The sequence below is a fragment of the Bos indicus genome, chromosome 7 (assembly GCF_029378745.1).
Source record: "Bos indicus isolate NIAB-ARS_2022 breed Sahiwal x Tharparkar chromosome 7, NIAB-ARS_B.indTharparkar_mat_pri_1.0, whole genome shotgun sequence".
Classification (NCBI taxonomy): Eukaryota; Metazoa; Chordata; class Mammalia; order Artiodactyla; family Bovidae; genus Bos; species Bos indicus.
In genome coordinates, this window is record NC_091766.1 from 27148924 (window position 1) to 27170146 (window position 21223).

General features: G+C 40.4%; 1 protein-coding gene across 10 annotated transcripts in view; it reads right to left on the reverse strand.

The window, feature by feature from the left end:
- Positions 1–675: 675 nt before the first annotated feature.
- GRAMD2B (GRAM domain containing 2B) overlaps positions 676–21223 on the reverse strand; it is a 119633-nt gene continuing 99085 nt past the window's right edge. For 2 of the 10 annotated variants that reach the window (XM_070793233.1, XM_019964625.2), the window contains exons 6-14: positions 19682–19777; positions 17765–17836; positions 17572–17652; positions 14770–14881; positions 13979–14101; positions 13283–13370; positions 10825–10929; positions 5283–5376; positions 676–1903 (exon numbers count right to left, since the gene is read on the reverse strand). In XM_070793233.1, the coding sequence (XP_070649334.1) occupies positions 1862–1903; positions 5283–5376; positions 10825–10929; positions 13283–13370; positions 13979–14101; positions 14770–14881; positions 17572–17652; positions 17765–17836; positions 19682–19777 (813 nt within the window). In that variant the 3' untranslated portion in view covers positions 676–1861. Of the gene's footprint in view, positions 1904–5282; positions 5377–10824; positions 10930–10995; positions 11159–13282; positions 13374–13954; positions 14102–14769; positions 14882–17571; positions 17653–17764; positions 17837–19681; positions 19778–21223 lie in introns of those variants that run through there. The other 8 variants (XM_070793230.1, XM_019964621.2, XM_070793232.1 and 5 more) reach the window with 7 other exon arrangements.

The window sequence follows — 21223 nt, forward strand, 5'->3', positions numbered from 1 at the left end:
TCTGCTACTATTCAGTACATGTCACTAATGTTCTGCCCTTAAGGCTTCAAAGTATATTTTTGTATGTAAATCTTTGAGGAAATCTCTTATTGCTTTGGGATAAATTCCTGGATAGCCTTACTAATTTAGTGAAATAAAGGCTCCTCACACAGTTGCAAAATTTCTCTCCAGAGGTGGCTGACACTCTTGAATCTTTCATGGTTTTAACTATAAAACACTGACGTAGAACTTTGATAACACCGGACTGTCAGATATGCAAACATTTTAAGAAAAAATGAATACGGTTCCTATTAAAAGAGTATATTTCTTGCCCCACGAGGCCATCAGCTTTAGAAAGATTATCACATTTAATTCTCACAATGACACTTTCCCTTGGTACTTTTATCCTCATCAAAATGGGGCAAAATAACCAAATATCTTGCTTATAGTCACATAATTCAAAAATGTGGATCCAGGAATCATGCACTGATGTTCTGATAACAAAGCTCATTTTCTTTCCCCTGTATTGTTGTAACATAAGAACGTAAATCAATTTTTTTGCAAGTGAATACTAGGGAGGAAAAAAGAATGGGTGATTTGGAAGTAGTAGAGAGGGATGAGAAGCAGTTAAAAAGCAGTTAAAAAGTCTTAGTTACAAGAATTTACAGACTGACAAAAGACAGTGTTAGCAAGGTATTTAAACCAATGAGTATTTATTAAAAGCCAGGGGCGCACCAGGCACAAGTCCTGTCCACTAGGCTAACAAATACAAATGATGTAACCAATTCACTTATTAGCTTATCTGATTAAACAAAATACATTTCATAGAAATGATTATAAAATGCATTATAGATAAACAGAATATCTTTTATATTAACAAATCTTAGGGTACCTAAATAATTATTAATAAAAACCAGCCAATCCATATGGTAAATAGAAGTTAGCAAACTACCAGTTATATATTTTAGTCAGCAAAAGAGTAAAGCATGTTATCATCATGCTGATGGGTTTCACCATTAATTATAGACATCCTGTTTCAAAACAAACACAGTCCACCTACAATCTTAAAAATGCAGTATCTTCCATCCAGTATCAAATCACTATTATATTTTTTGGTTTAAAGATTAGTTTTGGTTTCAGAGTCAGTATATATTTAGTACTTTAGTCTCAAGTCTCACAGATTCTTGACTTGGGGTGGGTGAGAATTAATCCTACTAAGTATTAATGAGAGGAACAAAACAAAACATAAAATGGGATTGTTTAATCAGCTTTGCCTGATTTTCTTGCCAATACGCAGCTGAGACGTTAAGATACACATGTAACTTAAACCAGAACATAACATCAGAAAGGGAAAAAACCCCAAAACTCAAATGCTACTTGTTTGAAGCAAGTTTGTCCATGAGAGTTTTTTTTTTTTGCCCTTTTGGAAAGTCATGGCAAATTCTTTAAGGAACTGTATCGAGTTTGTTGGCACATGATTTATCCCTTCCGTTGAAGGCTGGCTAAGGCGGGGGTGGATACATGAGAGAAAAGGCTGATGGGTAGGACTGAAAAGGCTGGAGTGGAATATGTTTGCTGACACAGTCACAATAACCTGCCGAACCACAATCATCCAAGTGTCCGCCGGGCCCTTCTGAGACCTCCAGAGACGGGTGTTTTCTTCAGGCACCAGCGCTGAAAACTTCCTCAGAGAGTCAAGGTCAACTTTTATTGCACAGGAACCAGAATTATTCCCCATTCCCCCCTTTCCTGAGTCTGAGACCTCCAAGGGCAAGCGAGGCTGCCCGCCCGCTAGCTCCTCTGGCCAGCAGGGAGCACTCCACCAGAACACCCTGGGAGCACCTACTTGAAGGGAAGTGCGAGGTACTGCGTGGCTCGAGCTTCAGTCACCATTCTCAAGCAGCTTTTGTAAGTTGTTTTGTATCTTGAAATAATAGAGAGAAAAGCTCCTGTTAGTCCATAGAGTGGAGTATACAGTAATGGCGTATTTGCGGGGGTTCATATAATGCTTGAGATTAATCTCTTCTACCTTGAATTAAAAGCTACACATGGGTTAAATTTAGATCAGGCAAATAAATGCACTATCATGGCACAAAACTGTTGGACAGTCCACTTTAAAATGAAAAAAGACAGGGCAAAAAATGAAAGAATGGCACAAAGGTGACGATGTCAGTAGAGACTAAGAGAAATAGAACAAAAACCTTGGCAACACCAGGTGTGACCCAAGTGCACTCAGAGGCAATGGGAGACTGTCGTTGACAAAGCCCATCTGATGGTCTGAATCGGACAAACCACAATATAACATTCCCCAGAAGACAGAATTTCACAGGACACTGCCTAGCTGTGGATCTCAAGACCACAGGATAGTGTTGGGCATTGAAAATGGGTTTGGTAAATGTGTGGGTAAACGAATTTGAAAGAATCCAGAGCAGGGTGTTTTTAAGGATCAAGACTGTGAAGGGAATAGGGAACTCTGTGGAACAAGGGAAAGAGAACATAGTCTTCTTTTGCAGGAATATTCTGTGATGTCCTACTGGTATCCACAGAGTAAATGGAGAGGAGGAGGTCTAATAAGTATGTCCCAGGAACTTCATGTATGCTCACCTTAACCACACACACGTTCACACACACAGGCAGGTTTTCTATGCAAAGGAGATAAACGGGCAGTTTACAAAAGGAAATCCATATGAAGAATATATGAAATGATGTTCAACCACAGTATTAATCAGGAAAATGTAAATATAAACCATGAGATCTGACTTCACACTCGGTCTAGGATGTGGGAGGGGGCCAGAATGGCTTAAGATGGTGTCTACATTAGAGAATCTGAGGAGACATTTGAAGATAATTAGTGAACAAAGTCTTGTGCAAGTAAAAAAAAGAGGAAGGAGTTAAAATATTCTTCAATTTCCCACAGGAATGATTGAAAGGGCAGTGATGCCATGAACAGAAATGGGTAAGATATAAGCAGGCAGATCAGGAGGCTGAGACATGACCAGTCCCTGCGGGAGAATAAAAGAGAGTTGCTGGTGTTGAGTAGAAACAGCCGAGACGTGGCTCCTACCTCCCCATGGCTGCTCCACCTCCGCCATGCACTGCTAGGTCATCACCAGCCTGCCTGGGGAGGGCGGGGCTGGGGGGTACAGCCTGAGTAACAAGCACATGGGTGTGCCCTGGTGACTTTTTATGCCAAGATTCCTATGAGCAATGAGTGCAACTTATGATTATTTATAAGGTCAACACATTCATTTTGACCCTAAATCCCCTCTTTCCGCTTCTGCTTTGGGACACAGGTTTATGTTGGCACCCTAGCCAAGTGGCTGGGTTCTGCGCAAGACGTGGCCAGCTGTCTCTCCTGCTTTCCTGTCCCTCATTACAGAAAGTGTTGTCCCTGCCAGGATCCACAGGAGAATGGAAGAAATGCACAAGAGGGTGGCTGGGTTCTGCATGCTTCCCAGTCCAAAGAACATCACCAAGTGCCAGCATGAACAAAAGAGAAAATTATCACTCCATTCTCCAGGTCAGCATGGAAGTCAAGCATGTCTAAAGTGAAAGTCACTCAGTCATGTCCAACTCTTTGTGATATAGTCCATGGAATTCTCCAGGCCAGAATTTGGAGTGGGTAGCTTTTCCCTTGTCCAGGGGATCTTCCCAACCCAGGGATCAAACCCAGGTCTTCTGCATTGCAGGCAGATTCTCAACCAGCTGAGCCACAGGGGAAGCCCAAGAATACTGGAGTGGGTAGCCTATCCCTTCTCCAGCAGATCTTCCCAACCCAGGAATTGAACTGGGGTCTCCTGCATTGCAGGCAGATTCTTTACTAACTGAGCTATCAGGGAAGCTCTAAACATGTCTAAGCATTTCATCAAAGAAATTTTATCTTCAATTCTAGCAACTAATGTTTTAGAAAGGAAAACAGTTCTGGTTGCTACTCCATACCTTCTCTAGCTTGATTATGGATCGAAAAGAGAGAATGTCTGAGTCTGCCCACTGATACAGTAATTCAGTGGGAATTATCTGTCATGCCTTGGTTTAGAATAGAAACCTGTGGACTCCTTTGCTCTCCATACTTAAGTGGTTAAGTGCTAGATACCATTTGGTATCACAGGACAAACTTAATTTGACTCATTTGTGTTTTATGTTTCTTCCCAAGTAAGCATAACTGTACTATTATGGAAATCCACCAAATACCAAGCATTTGTGGCAGCAATTAGAATTGAATAATTCACTAAACCTTTCCTGAGATAAGGATCAAAACAAAGCATCAGATGGGAAGGAATAGACATGCTGAAAGAAGAGAGAAGAAATGTTAACAAGGTTTAACTTCAGGATATTTCTGGCTCCCACCATCTTCTCCTGTTTGCCTCACTCTTCAGTGACCTTATCCCCATGTCAGATATCACTTATCCTTGGGGCCTAGGACAAGAGAATAATTTCTAACCAAGGAGGAAAACCACAAAATCTACTATTAATAACAAGGAAAATGAGCTGAAACCTATTTCTTTGTGGAAAATCCCCTGGCGAGGTTTAGTCATTTCAATGGCTTGTTGCACACCCATGTGTGTGTAACCCCTGCCCTACGGTGGTAGGGGGCCTATAGTACCAACATAAACCTGTGTCCCAAAGCAGAAGCAGAAAAGAGGATTCTGGGTCAAAATGCATGGATTGACGTTATAAATAGTCGTAAGTTGCACACATTGCTCACAGGAATCTTAGCATAAAAACTGTCACCAAGCAGTAAGACCAATCTAGATAGCATATTAAAAAGCAGAGACATTACTTTGCCAACAAAGGTCCGTCTAGTTAAGGCTATGGTTTTTCCAGTGGTCATGTATGGATGTGAGAGTTGGATGGTGAAGAAAGCTGAGCGCTGAACAATTGATGCTTTTGAACTGTGGTGTTGGAGAAGACTCTTGAGAATCCCCTGGACTGCAAGGAGATCCAACCAGTCCATCCTAAAGGAAATCAGTCCTGAATATTCATTGGAAGGACTGATGTTGAAGCTGAAACTCCAATACTTTGGCCACCTGATATGAAGAGCTGACTCATTTGAAAAGACCCTGATGCTGGGAAAGATTGAGGGTGAGAGGAGAAGGGGATGACAGAGGATGAGATGGTTGGATGGCATCACTGACTCAATGGACATGAGTTTGAGTAAGTTCTGGGAGTTGGTGATGGACAGGGAAGCCTGGCATGCTGCTGTCCATGGGGTTGCAAAGCGTCAGACATGACTGAGCGACTGAACTGATTGACTGAGGCAGTAAGTATAGTGACTGCCCCAACACAGGAAAGAAAGCACTCACCTTTTCTAATCTCATTATGTTAGCTGTAAGCTCTTGGCACAAGGCCTCCACATTTAACTGTACTTGTGACCCCAGGCCAGATGGTGCTGTCTGTCTGTAAGAACCAAGAGAAAAATTACTGTGGGCAGGAATGGCAAAGAAACAAGTGGAATGAACACATTTTAAATTTATTTGAACAGAAAACTAGGTTATAATAGAAGACAGTGTGCATTTAACCTGCTAACATCAGAAAGGCCCTGCAGTAATCTACAACTCCAGACTAGATGTTTAGGAGACTAATTCTACAAAGATCAGCTGGAAATCTCTTAAGCTATTTTTGTCTAAGTGGCTGTGTTGTACCTCGGCTTCCAAACAAGAATCAATTATTCTCAAGCATGTGGTTTCTTAGACTCCTTTTATTAACCGCTGATACTTCCTCTCTGTCCATGATGGCATGCATTTTTAAGGACTATTGCTTTTCTCAGTCATATTAGTACTGTTTATGGGAGAAGCAATCATTTACACTAGAACTTTCATGTTTGAGCTTCCCTGGTGGTTCAAACGGTAAAGAATCTGCCTGCAATGCAACAGACCCAGGTTCAATCCCTGGGTCAGGAAGATCCCCTGGAGACGGGAATGGCAACCCACTCCAGTGTTCTTGCCTGAAGAATTCCATGGACAGAGGAGCCTGTCTTTAATCAAATTTCTGTTGATGTATGTGACTTCTGTATTTCCTTCCTTGAGACCTGCCATATAAATGTTAATTGCCCTTGTCTAGTAATATAACTGATTATTCACTATTTACCACTCGAGTGTTAAAGGCATGGGCTCTTACTCTGGGGTCCACTGGGGTCCTATACCAGCTAAAACTGTAGGACATTTAGAGATATGTATACATTTTCCTGGAGAGCTGCTCAAAAACCATTGATCAGATTTTCATGTTAAGGTCAAGCACCATTGTTTGTATTTTCTCTGTTTCTTGGTTGTAATTTAATTTTAGCTGTAAAGTGTTTTTAATTTAAGTATAGTTGCTTTACAGAATTTTGTTTTTTGTCAAACCTCAGCATGAATCAGCCATAGGTACACATATATCCTCCTCCCTCCCATCTCCCTCCCCATCCACTCTAGGTTGATACAGAGCCCCTGTTTGAGTTTCCTGAGCCATACAGCAAATTCCTGTTGCCTACCTATTTACATATGGTAATGTAAGTTTCCACATTAGTCCTTCCATACATCTCACCCTCTCCACCCCTCTCCCCATGTCCATCAGTCTGTTCTCTGTGTCTGTTTCTCTATTGCTGCCCTGTAAATAAATTTTTCAGTACCATTTTTCTAGATTCCATATATATGTGTAGAATATGATATTTATCTTTCTCTTTCTGACTTACTTCTCTGTATAACAGGCTCTAGGTTCATCCACCTCATTAGAACTGACTCAAATGTGTTCTTTTTTATGGCTGAGTAATATTCCATTGTGTATATGTACCACAATTCTTTATCCATTCATCTGTCCATGGACATCTAGGTTGCTTCCATGTTCTAGCTGTTGTAAACAGTGTTGCGATGAACAATGGGATACATGTGTCATTTTCAATTTTGGTTTCCTCAGGGTATATGCCTAGGAGTGGGATTGCTGGGTCACAACTTAGCTGCTACTGCTAAGTTGCTTCAGTCGTGTCCAACTCTGTGCGACCCCATAGACGACAGCCCACCAGGCTCCCCTGTCCCTGGGATTCTCCAGGCAAGAACATTGGAGTGGATTGCCATTTCCTTCTCCAATGCATGAAAGTGAAAAGTGAAAAGTGAAAGTGAAGTCGCTCAGTCGTGTCCAACTCCTAGCAGCCCCATGGACTGCAGCCTACCAGGCTCCTCCGTCCATGGGATTTTCCAGGCAAGAGTACTGGAGTGGGGTGCCATTGCCTTCTCCATCTTCCATAGGGGCTGTATCAATTTACATTCCCACCAACAGTGAAAGAGTGTTCCCTCTTCTCCAGCATTTATTGTTTGCAGACTTTTTGGTGATGGCCATTCTGACTGGTGTGAGGTGATAGCTCATTGTAGTTTTGATCTGCACTTCTCTAATAATGTGTGATGTTGAGCATCTTTTCATGTGCTTGTTATAAGCTGTGAAGTTTTTAGATGGCACTAACTGGTCTAATTTATTTTACATAGGATCCATTTTTGAGCCATAGATACTTGGTAACTTATTGATGATTATCTAAATGTTAAGAAAGCAAACATGTTTTTCATTGAGCAGAGGTGAAACAGTTTTTTCTTTAACCTTGATCCATAGTATCAAAGTCTTATATCCCAGAAAGGAAACTGAGTTTAAATCTTAAAAAATATATGTATTATTTATTTATTTGGCTGTACTGGGTCTTAGTTGCAGCATGTGGGATCTAGTTCCTTGACTAGGGACTGAATCCGGTCCCCTGCATTGGAGTGTGAGGGCTAGCCACTGGACCACCAGGGAAGTACCTGGTGAAATCTTTTGGTTTCTAAACGAGGGATATGAGACTCAAGGTACTGATTTATCCACATGAAATTCTGATAGTCCACAGGCTGTGAACCCACTAACAAAGCTAGTACAATGTATATATTAAAAAAAAATGGTTCTGTACCAATGAAAGCAGATTACAAGTGTGGGTTTAGCTACCTGGGCAGCATGGATGGATGACCCTGGATAAAGTAAGATACAGAGGAAATTCAGGTTCTGTTAAATTACTCTATTAACAGACTTTCCCATCATAGATGTTCCCTGACCTCATGTCATATGTGACCTCTATGAGTTTCCTTTTAAATGATTGTTTTTCAGACTGTTACCTCCTCTTGGGTTGACTAAATAGTAGAATAAATATTCCATTTGACTTTCATTAATAGAATTTCCCCCTCATTGTCACCAAGTTAATTAAATGATAACAGGACAGGAGGTACATTTCCCTAATAAAATCACTTATATCATTTATAGTGAACTAATACTAATAATAGTTTACAGTAATGTAGAGTCACCTTCTAGCTCTAGGTGTATTATTAACATTCTGAACAACATGGGAGAGAGTAAGGGCAGGGTATAAATCTGTCCCAAACCATTCATTAGACTTCTTATTATTGCTTCAAATGTATGTTCATGGTACAAAAATAATCTGTGTAACAGCATACACATAAGCCATAGAACAAAACTTTTAGGTAACTGTTACGAGTGTCAAGAAAGGCCCCAGAATGATATAGCATAATAGTTCTTAAAGTGTAGACCCCAGACCAGCACCAGAAGCTTGGAGAATGGGCCCTGCAGTCTATTTTAATAAGCTGTCCAGATGATTCTGATACACAATGAAAATATACTGACTCCCTTCTCAGTTATTCCTTACATGCAAGGAACCACTGGTAGACTAAGTTTCTATGGTCATATAGACCTGAATCCTGATTCTGTTATTTCTTTTTTTTTTTTACAAACTATTTCTCTGAGTCTCAGTTTTCTCATCTGTAAAGGAGGGAATAACACCTATCTTATAGGGTTACTTCCCTAGTGGCTCAGATGGTAAAGCGTCTGTCTATAATGTGGGAGACCCGGGTTCGATCTCTGGGTTGGGAAGATTCCCTGGAGAAGGAAATGGTAATCCACTCCAGTACTATTGCCTGAAAAATCCCATGGACAGAGGAGCCTGGTAGGCTATAGTCCATGGTGTCACACAGATAATACTATTTAGAAGCACTTTTTCAGCTAGATGGATATGTCTGGGTTTGTTACAGGGATTAAGGGAACAAGACTACAGACCTCACAGAGTAAATTTCTCCCAGCATATATCTGAACCACAACCCCTCAGGATCAGAAACTGGATTTGGGCTTTCCTGGTGGCTCAGACGGTAAAGCGTCTGCCTGCAACGTGGAGACCTGGGTTCGATCCCTGGGTCGGGAAGATCCCCTGGAGAAGGAAATGGCAACCCACTCCAGTACTCTTGCCTGGAAAATTCCATGGACAGAGGAGCCTTGTAAACTATAGTCCACAGGGTCGCAAAGAGTCTGGCAAAACTAAGTGACGTCACTTCACTTCTTACAGGGTTATGGTGAAGATATAATGAGAGAACATTGTTGGTGTGTGAAAGTATCTATTTCAACAGTTTCTCTAGCACATGATACATACTCTATAAAGAAATATCTCTACTTTTAAAACTTTAGCTAGCAGTATGCTTTTATTTTACTTTTTAGGGAATGTGTCAAAATCCTCATGTAAATAGGTTTATAGGAAAGACTGCTATGTCAATAGATTTAATTCAGTTCAGTTCAGTCGCTCAGTCGTGTCCGACTCTTTGCAACCCCATGAATCGCAGCACGCCAGGCCTCCCTGTCCATCACCAACTCCTGGAGTTCACCCAGACTCATGTCCATCGAGTCAGTGATGCCATCCAGCCATCTCATCCTCTGTCATCCCCTTCTCCTCCTGCCCCCAATCCCTCCCAGCATCAGAGTCTTTTCCAATGAGTCAACTCTTCGCATGAGGTGGCCAAAGTACTGGAGTTTCAGCTTTAGCATCATTCCTTCCAAAGAAATGCCAGGGCGGATCTCCTTTAGAATGGACTGGTTGGATCTCCTTGCAGTCCAAGGGACTCTCAAGAGTCTTCTCCAACACCACAGTTCAGAAGCATCAATTCGTCGGTGCTCAGCCTTCTTCACAGTCCAACTCTCACATCCATACATGACCACAGGAAAAACCATAGCCTTGACTAGATGGACCTTTGTTGGCAAAGTAATGTCTTTGCTTTTGAATATGCTATCTAGGTTGGACATAACTTTCCTTCCAAGGAGTAAGCGTCTTTTAATTTCGTGGCTGCATTCACCATCTGAAGTGATTTTGGAACCCAAAAAAATAAAGTCTGACACTGTTTCCACTGTTTCCCCATCTATTTCCCATGAAGTGATGGGACCGAATGCCATGATCTTCATTTTCTGAATGTTGAGCTTTAAGCCAACTTTTTCACTCTCACTTTCACTTTCATCAAGAGGCTTTTTAGTTCCTCTTCACTTTCTGCCATAAGGGTGGTAATTAGTTGGGGCCTATTAAAAATACTGTGGTAGAAAATCTTTACAGACACATTCAGTGAATTACTGGTCACATGGATCTTTATAGTGGTCAAGAGTTTTATAAATAAGTGAGTTCCTATAAAGAGCTATAAATGATGAAATGTGCTGAGTTACTTGAATTGCTTCTTTTATATGAATGACTTGACTCACTGCCATTTTACAAAGATAAACTTGAATATTTTAATAAATGGGCCAAGGTCACAACGGAGCTTAGGATAAGAGAACAAGATAATGTAAAATTAGGCTTGTTTCTTGCCTTCTTGTTGGCAACACTATAGCAAGTCAAAAACATGCAGAGTCAGGTCATTCATTTTTTTCTCCAGGGTCCACCTACCTCTTTATTTTCTACATGTACACTTAGCAAAATGTCTCACACAGAATGTATCCTCAATTAATGCTTGCCAGAAGGATGCCATGCTCAGGTCAAACATTATACCAATGTGAAAAGCAAGCAGAAGACAGCACTGGAGGGAACTGTCTTACTCAGTCTGATGGGTGTCCACAATGGAGGTTAGTGACCCCAGCTGCTCCTCCAGAGTATTAATTCTGTATCTCATGTAGAAGGTCGAGATGATCAGTGCACAGACACTGGAAAGAGATAAAAGAGAAATCATCAATTGGTTAATGGCCAGGGCCTGACTGATGTTCCTAAAGCAAGAAATGTAAAATCTATACATTCGAGGCAAGGAATTTACCCAAACTAACTTGACTACAGAGACTCTTGAGGTCTTGTGACTCACAAATTCCCTGCTTTATCTGAAAACCAAACTGGGCACATCCTCCTCGGTTGTGAGCAACAGCTTCGAACTGGGTCAGGCTATTTTCAGAAGAACAACTGGTTACAGAGAGGAAGCTGAGGGGGGATTTAAAAAAAGTCAATGCCTAAGTTTTTATTGAAGGGGATTAGTTGATTTACAGTGTTGTGTTAATTACTGCTGTACAGCAAAGTGATTGTTATACATATATTTATATTTTTAGAAACAGTCTTTAATACTATTTTTTGATATTCTTTTAAAATATTTTCCATTTTTTCAACATTCTTTTGTATTATCCTGTGGTTTATTATAGGATATTGAATATAGTTCTCTGTCCTATACAGTAGGACTTTGTTGTTTCTCCTATACAATTATATTTTATAACTGTATATAATTTGCATCTGCTAACCCCAACCTCCCACTTTATCCCCCCACCCTCTCTCTCTTAGAAACTACCAGTCTGTTCTCTGTGTTCATGCTGCTGCTGCTGCTGCTAAGTCGGTTCAGTTTCGTCCGACTCTGTAAGACCCCCATAGACAGCAGCCCACCAGGCTCCACCATCCCTGGGATTCTCCAGGCAAGAACACTGGAGTGGGGTGCCATTTCCTTCTCCAATGCATGAGAGTGAAAAGTGAAAGTGAAGTTGCTCAGTCATGTCTGACCCTGTGCGGCCCCATGGACTGCAGCCCACCAGGCTCCTCCGCCCATGGGATTTTCTAGGCAAGAGGACTGGAGTGTGGTGCCATCGCCTTCTCCCTGTGTCCATGAGTCTGTTTCTATTTCACAGATAGGTTGATTTGTGTCATATTTTAGACTCTGCATTTAAATGATATCGAAATGATATTTGTCTTTCTGATTTACTTAGTATATAATCTCTAGTTACATCCATGTTACTGCAAATTTCATTCTTTTTTATGGCTATTATTCCATTGTGTGTGTATACACCATATCTTTTTACATTCATCTGCTGATGGACATTTAGGTTGCTTCCATGTCTTGGCTACTATGAATAGTGCTACTAAGAACATCGGCGTGCATGTGTCTTTTTGAATTATAGTTTCGTCTGGAGATTTGCCCACGAATGGGATTGCCGGATCACATGGTAGTTCTATTTTTAGTTTTCTGAGGAAACTCCATACTGTATTCCACAGTGGTTGCACCAGTTTACATTCCCACCAACAGTGTAGCAGGGTTCCCTTTCTCCACACTCTCCAGCATTTCTGAGCTTTTTAACAATGGCCATCCTGACTGCTGTGAGGTGGTACCTCACTGTAGTTTTGCATTGCAATTTTCTAATAATTAGCAGTGCTGAACACCTTTTCATGTGCCTCTCGGCCATATGCAGCTGTTCTTTGGAGAACTATCTATTTAGGTCTTCTGCTATTTACCAATTGTGTTGTGGTTTTTTTTGTTGTAGTTGGGTTGGATGAACTGTTTATGTATTTTGGAAATTAAGCCCTTCTTGTTCACATCATTTGCAAATACTTTTGCCAATCTGTGGATTTTAATTTTGTTTACAGTTTCCTTTGCTGTGGAAAAGCTTGTAAAATTTTGACTAGGTCCCATTTGTTTATTTTTGTTATTATTTCTATTGCCTTGGGAGACTGAGCTAAGAAAACATTGCTAAGGATGTTTTGCCCATGTTTTATTCTAGGAGTTTTATGGTGTCATGTCTTATGTTTAAGTCTTTAAGCTATTTTGAGTTTAGTTTTGTGTATGGTGAGATGGTGTGTTCTAACTTCATTGATTTACTTGTAGCTGTCCAATTTTAAGGGGATGACATTTTAAAGTTGTTTTGGTTTCTAACCGGAGGACATTGGATAGATGAAAAAATAAACAAGAACAAAGATGCATCATATTTCAGGCAACAATTTCTCTACTAAGAGTATCTACTCAGAACTTAAGTCCTGGATCTGGCATATTTTGCTCTTTTTTCTTCTCTTCTCCGCTATTTATTTAAATAAAAAGGGATGAATATGAAAACATGACCTAAGTTTAAGAAAAAAATGTTGAAGTAGGAGATGAAAATTGCCCCCCGAAAGATCTGGGTCACATTAGAGACATTAGAGATTCATGGCTCTTAACAATGTGAAGAGATTTTTCCTTTAGTGAAATGAATCATTTTCTTAAGTCATTAACAGTAAAATACAAGTCTTAAGTCATTCACAATAAATACATTTACTTACACAATTGCATAGAATATAAGAATATGGTGGAGAGTTGGACATTTCTCAGACTTTACTCTGGGTATGATTCCAGTGGTTTCTGACTGACCTGCTGAATGGAAAACAAAATACATGTTTTAAAGTGATAACATATCTCCTTCATGCAGCAGTATCCCTATAGGGAAGAAGTACTTGAGAGACAGAATTATTTCCAGGCAATTGGAATCAGAGAAAATACTACCTGAAGCCTTCCAGTTTTCATTTCAATCAGTAGTTACAATTCCTTCCCACATGTTTCATTCAGTATTTTTGTTGAGAGCCTTCTCTGTGCCAAGCCTTGGGATAGTGAGTGACTGGTGAACAATAGAGACCCCAGCCTTGATCTCCTACCGGGACAACTGGTGACCAGTTATGATAATAATCAGTAAATAATAATTAAGTAATTTAGTTTTATGGGTAATTTTTGAATCATAGTCTCAATGTATTCAGAATGATGAAAGGTCCTCTACAGAAGCTATTCATCTTTGCATCCCTTACAGTAAAGCACAGAACTGGGTACTGTCTGTTGAGTGAATAAATGAACTAATATGCAAAGACCTACAGCAGGAAGAGAGGAGAGGGAACAGGAAAGGCAGTCATAAAGTGAAACATGAGGACCTTTTAAAGTTACAAGCAGATGCCCCCACTACCCACCTGGCATCATAATCCGTTCTTTACCATGCCCAGGGAGACTCTTGGCTTTTCCCTCAGGTACTCTGTTCACAAGGGGATCTGCCCGAGTTGGTTTTGCTTCTCCCTTGGAGACATTCAGAACTGTCTGGGATTCTGTCACGTGGAAATCTACCAAGATGAAACAGGGCCGGGTAAGTTTTCCCTCCAGTGCGTTGACACACGTAGGATCAACCACAAAGCAAATCAATCCCTGAATATACACATAATGGTCAGGAATATAAATGGATCTTCTCACAAGCTGGTTGAGTGGTTTGGGGATGAAATTCAATGTTTAAGCAAATAAGAAATAAAACGATACAAAGGCAGTTTGTCCTTATCCCACTGACTCATGGGGATCATTCGGCTATAATAATTAATAATATTATAAAGAAGAGGTAAGAAAATATTGCATGTTTCTGTCTTTCGACCACTCCAATATTGTGTCTATTTGAGAGATGATTTCCCCCCCCAACCCCGACACCACACAGCTTGTGGGATTTTAGTTCCCCAACCAGGGATTAGACCTGGGCCCTCTGCAGTGAAACCGTGGAGCCTCAACCACTGGACCATCAGGGCATTCTCAAAGAGACATTTGTTACATGCATTTAAACAGAAATGGGTTTTTACCACACAGGCAATTCGTTTCCCTTGAACTTTCAAACTACCCTTTGTTTAGAGTCCCATTTTAACTGTAAGCTCAGAAGATGTGTTGTTTATTGGTTGGTTTTGTTTTTGGTTGAGGTAAGGATGTTTTGTGGAGAATTACGTTTCAGTAAAGATACAAAAATCTCCCAGACCTCGAGAGTTCTCAGATTCAGGGGTCTGAGATCCAGAACTACTGTATCCTTCCATGTCTTGCCTTCTTCGGCGCACCACTCCATCCAGATCTGAGAATTCATCATTGAAATCCTGAAGGGAAATAATGAAATGCAAAGAGGCCCATTATCCTTTATTCAACATGTAGGCCTTTCACTTAGGCCTGACCTATAAAATACAAATAAGGAAGGATTACCCCATCCTACTGGGTTTCCTCAACAGATCAGAGTATCTGATTGCTGATTTTCTGGGCAGTCAGAACTCTGTTAACACACAGTGGCCAACTTGTTTGAAACAACAAATGTCTAGGGAAAAAACTGGAATGCTAATGGCAGAGAAGCTTCCGGGTAAAGCTGGAGAAGTCTCATTTGCATTTTGTAATGAGAAAAAGTGACTGAAATACATATATATAACAAAAAAGTTGCCAGAAAGTTCTAAATGTATGTTCTAAATGCAGAGTCCTTTGGAACGCAAGGAGATCAAACCAGTCAATCCTTAAGGAAATCAACCCTGAACATTCATTGGAAGGACTGATGCTGAAGCTTCAATATTCTGGTCACCTGATATGAAGAGCTGACTCAACGGGAAAGACCCTGATGCTGGGAAAGAGGTGGGTGACAGAGGATGAGATGATTGCATGGCATCACTGATACAATGGACATGAGTTTGAACAAATTCCTGGAGATGGTGAAGGACAGGGAAGCCTGGTGTGCTGCAGTCTCTGGGATCACAAGAGTCAGATGTGACTTAGTGACTGAACAACAACAAATGCAGAGAAAGGTTTTTTCAAATTATAGTTTTAACAGAGGTATTGGAAACAGAAAAGGGAAAATGGCTTAAGCAAACTGGACACTGAAGGGAGAGTTTTAGCTTTTTTCTTCCCTCAAACAAATCAAAACAGGGTCAGTAACATACTTCTAAATGACAGAAGGGTTATACAGGAGTGTGGAGTTGGGAAAAAGTGGGATGTTTTTGCTGTGTACCCTACTTGTTCCCCAAAGTGCTCAAGAAATGAAGAGACAAGAGGCGTCACTAAAATGTGCCGGTGAAAGTACAATTAAGGGATTAGGCAAAGGTACCGTTAGGCGAGCTTTTCACAATTTATTTAGCGACCAAGTGAAGAAAAGGAAACATGGCCTGTAAGCAAATTACCAACATCTCACCTTCAATTAGCTGTCTCTTGATCATTTCAACAGCCATTGCAACTTCATGCAAGAGTTTATGGGGGAAGGAAAATTAAACAATTCAAATCTCCTCAATTTAATAAGTATTAATGGAATGCCTACCATAGATCAGGCAGTATGCAAAGCTCCATACCTATGATTTCATGACTGCATTTAATTTTCACAGCCATGTAAGGAGCTTGGCATTTTACCAGATGAAGAAACTGAGTCAGAGTAATTAAAGAGCTTGCCTGATGGCATAGCTCAGCTGGGTGGAACTGAGATTTGAAACCAGGTGTGATGGATTCCAAATCATAAGTGTTTTATCCTATTTCTCACTGTTTTTTTAAGGTAGATTTTTTTTTTTAATTGAGATAAAATTCACCGATTTAAGTATACAATGTAGTGGTTTTCAGAATAATTAGATTATTGTACAACCATCACCCCTGTCTTATTTCTTGATATGCCCATCTCCCCACCAAAAGAAACTCTTTATCCATCATCAGTCACTCCAGTTTCTCCCTCCTTTCGTCCCCTGGTGACCACCAATGCATTTTCTGTCCCTATGGATTCATCTATTCTGAACATTTCATATAAATGAATCATACAATATGTGGCCTTTTGTGTCTGCCTTCTTCCCCTTAGCATAATGTGTTCAAGATTTATCCATGCTGTATTATGTATTGATAGTTCTTCCTTTTAGGTCAAATAATATTTCACTATATAGATATATTACATTTTATTTATCCATGTATCAGCTGATGGGTATTGGGGTTGCTTCTACTTTTGGGCTGTGATGTATAATGCAGCTATGAACATTCTGGTTTAAGTTCTTGTGTGAACATGTTTTCAATCCCAGTACTTTTTAACAGCTCTGAAAAAAAAATAAAGATGTGTAGATGCTGAAACTCTGGACTCATCCCACTTCACCAAAGGTATTAAAACATTTAACAATCATCAATTCGGGAATAACCATTTGAACAACATGGCTGGGACTTCTTGGTCTTATATTATACCATCTCAGGTATAAATCTTATACAAATTGGGGGGAGCTATTTCCCATTAGAGATTTACGCTATAGTCAAAACGTCTAAGGGAATCAAAGAATCTCTCTGCCTTTCACTTGGGCATTACAGCTTTCTTCTTCCACAGTTATTTCTGGGTATCCCTCATCATCTACTAAGCTGTAAAATCTTTGAAGGTAAGAACTAGTTTTGATTTTTCCTGGTGTCTTTATGGCTATACTATGCTAGCATGGTGCCTTGAACGCAGAAGACGTTCAATGATTTGTGGGACTGAATCATGCCCTCCCCAAATAAATTGGTGAATCCCTCTAAACAACACTGATAAATACATCAAGATTTGATGAATACCTTTGTGGACCTGTAACTGGCCAAGTCAGCCAACTAACCTGTTTCTTTTCTTTTGCAGGATGGCTCTTCAATTACCTGAATAAGTTTATGACTTCCTATGGTCCTCTCTTCTTCAGGACAGAAATGCCCTCTTCAACTCTGCCTCAGACACCATGGTCCTACGTTCCTCCCACACCCTGGTCATGGTGTAAGGAGCAGAGCCACTGTGGGACCTTCTTGCACTGTGATCATTATGTAGGCAACTCACCAGAGGCAGAGATGAAGGGCGGTCTGCCCGGAAACTGTTTTCAAGAGAAGATGGACTGGGACCACTGCCAATACCTGTATTCTGAAATTATTGAAACAAAATTATTTTTACAAAATGGAAAAACCAGATCAACTCCCAAACTAAGAAATACAGAAGAGAGAGAGCAGCTGAGGCTCAGAGATGTCATACTCACTTCTAAGTGTCCACACACAGATTTCAGTAGCTTGTAAGTTGAATCTCTGGAGAGTAAGGAGACAAATATGTACTGAAAAACAAAATAATAATTATTAACAGATACTGCTTGACTAGACAAGAGTTAAAAATTTTTTCTATCCATATTTTTTCAAACAATGTAGCCTATATTCTATATAGAGTCTATACTCTCCTTCCTCTCACCCACACATAGAGTTTTTATTCCATTCCTGGAATAAAGTGGATATGTTCTCCCACAATAGCAACAAAACTCTCAAACCGAACTTAAATAATAGAGAAATGTATAGCAAAAGGAAAGCTCTGATACCCTAACCTTGGTGCCCCAGACAAGCTTGGACAGAAAGGGACCTGAATAGTAAAGAAAGGCCCGTGGTGTTTTTGCCAAGTCCTCTTTTAAGTCTCTCTCCCGCCCCTCCCCACCTCCTTTTGAGAAGGTATTTAACAGTTCCCAAGGGTCTGCTGTCTCTGCTCTGACCTAGATTTCCATTGAAAATTTCCCAGCCGCTCTAACAGGCTCATTTTTTTTCAAGCCACTTCCAGATTCTTTCTTGCACAAATATGGAGATTTCCTAGTGGACGCTTATAAGTAAGTTATGAGAAAGAAGTAAAGTCAGAGCTAGACAAGTCATTTGGAGACAAATAACATAAGGAAAAATGATTTTACCATCAACCACATGTTAACAATAAAAAGGCTCACTCTTTTTCCATCTGTTCGAGTCACACAGTCTTTTCACACTCGCTTTCCAAAGTTTGTGACTACCCTCTCTTGCTCACCCATGAGAGAACTTGATATACTTTCCAAGCAAATACTGTATTCCAAAGTAGTTAACATGATGGGTTCTGGCGGTAGGTGGACCGAGTTGCAAATTTTGGCTCCTTTACTTACCAAGTGGGTGACACTGGGCAAATTGCTTACTTAATGCCTCTTAGTTTCTGTTTTCTTAACAGTCCCTACCCTCATAGTATGGCAGTGTGGAATAAACGTGTACATACAAGGAAAGTATCTTGTGTTTGTCTGGCAAGAAGTATCTGATGCTTGCTAGCCATTAGTATTAAAAAAAAAAAATTCTCACAATAGGTATCAGCATATTTCCTAACTCATCAGAATAGCTTATTTTAATCTTCCCTTCTCTTTCCTTCCCTCTTTAAGTTATTTAGTAAGGTTAGAAATTAGCTTTTATGCTTTCAGAAAAACAATAGGGAAAAGATTAAAAAAAAAATTCAAGTGAAAAATGAGTAACCAAACCATTCCACTGCCTCTCTCTTGCCAAGATGAAAGAAACATTGCTCTCCATGCAAATATTTCAGGTTGTCCATGCCTGGGGTAGCCCAAGGCCAATGACAACTCCAGAACGTCTGTATCAAAGAAGCAGAGAGGGAAGCAGAGAGGGCCTAGACTGGGCCTGAAGCTGCACCCGAATAGCAGACCCCACCTTTATGTTTTCAGGTTGGCTCTGGAGAGGCACCAATGGAGTTACAGGGAGACTGGCCACCCCCACCCCAGGGACTCCTCCTATCACCCTGCCTCACCCTGTAAGGAAGGCAGTGGTAGTGTTTTAAATAATAATAAAGAAATGAAATATATCCCTTTAGCTTGACCTGACCTGATAGATGTTAGGGAAAGGGAAGTTGGGAAAGAATTTTAATTTTTTGGACCTTGGTCAAGCAAGTATAATGAAGTCAGCAGGAAATTCAAAATAGGCAATGATTAGAATAAATCACCTTGTCAGGGGAAACCACACTATACAAATGTCTGAAACTGTGATTTTAAAAATTAGTCTTCTAGAGTAACTCCCAATTCATGGTATTTATGGTTCAGGGTCTTGGTACTTGGCAAGAGGCCTCTAAGGCAATGAAACCCAGACAAGGACAAAGCAGGGTGCCCACGCGTACTCACCCTGTCTGTGACTGTTGCTATAATCAGGGCATTTGGCACCAAGAGGGCAGTTTTGGTTTTCTTTATCAAGGTTACTGAGAAAGCTGGAATCGAGATCTGAAACAGAATCACTGAGTTAACATGGGTTCAGGCTTCACAGAGCAGCATTCCAAATCTTCACGTTAAAGGAAAAAGAAAAGATAAAACCAACAGCTGGCTCTTCAGTCTCCATGAAGCAAAGGGAATCTTAAAGAGTGGTATGGGTGTGTCACCAAGGTCTCAACCTGGTGTTTGCAAAGCAGGAGGATAAGTGTGGATCACTGAGTCTGTTGAAGGGTTTGGTGGGAAATCTTTATCTTTAGACATGGGAACAGAATGCAAAATGTACAGTCATTTTAAAGGTGATCCTAAGACCCTAAAGAAATTACGTGCTTTTGGTTACCCACTCTGAGCTCATCTCCAACCACCCTGCTCTCCTCTGTCCTTAGGGGAAGAGGCTGAAAGCACTGGTGTAGCAGACCCATTTGGAGACAGGAATCCTGGGACCTGAATTCTCAGTTCTGTTACTATCTACATGACCAATCCAACCTTGTAAGCTGTCCTTTCTTGGCCTCAGTTCCCTGATTTATAGGGACAGTCTTAACCTACTTCCCAGGATTTTCTGTGGATTAAATGAGATAACAGATGGAAAATACCTAGCACTCAATAAAAATATCATTCATTTCATCTGTCTCTTAAAAAAGAGGATGGGTGAAATAAAAGAACTAAGTTCTTTTCTGATTCAAACAATAAGAAGTAATGACAATTACAGCAGCTACCATTATCAATACCTATTCACTAGATGACAATTTTATTTAATTATGACATTCCTATAATATAGATATAAAGAGATAAGGATGTTTGTTTAGAGAGGTATATGACTTTCACCAGGGCTTTCCTGGTGGCTCAGATTGTAAAGAGTCTGCCTGCAATGCAGGAGACCTGGGTTCGATCCCTGGGTCAGAAAGATCTCCTGGAGAAGGGAATGGCTACCCATTCTAGCATTCTTGTCTGGAGATTTCCATGGGCAGAGGAGTCTGGTGGGCTCCAGTCCCTGTGGTCTCAAAGAGTAAGACATGACTGAATGACTAACACACATGACTTTCTCAGGGTCATAAATAAGTTACAAAGGTAGAATCTGAACCAATCTGATCCAAAATAGGGATTCTTTTTTATACAATGTACTGCAAGAACGTACCAGATGCCATAAATAGTAGATGTTCCTCATATTTTAATCAAACCTGGTTAATTTTTATGAGATCAACCAGGTTTGATCTCAAAGGAAAATGGATCATATTACTTTGATCCCTGAAAACAGAGGCACCCACACTCCTGGTAATAAGGGCCTGAATTTACCCACGGGTGCACACACTCACGTGAACATACATTTTGTAAAAATGCTTTATATATTCTGAAAGAAATCAACAGGGTCGGTTGGAGGGGAGGAGGGCCTTATGCTAGTACTTCCAGCTTGAACGACCAAAACTGAACTTGTAATTTTCTTATGCTTAAATTTAGGATATT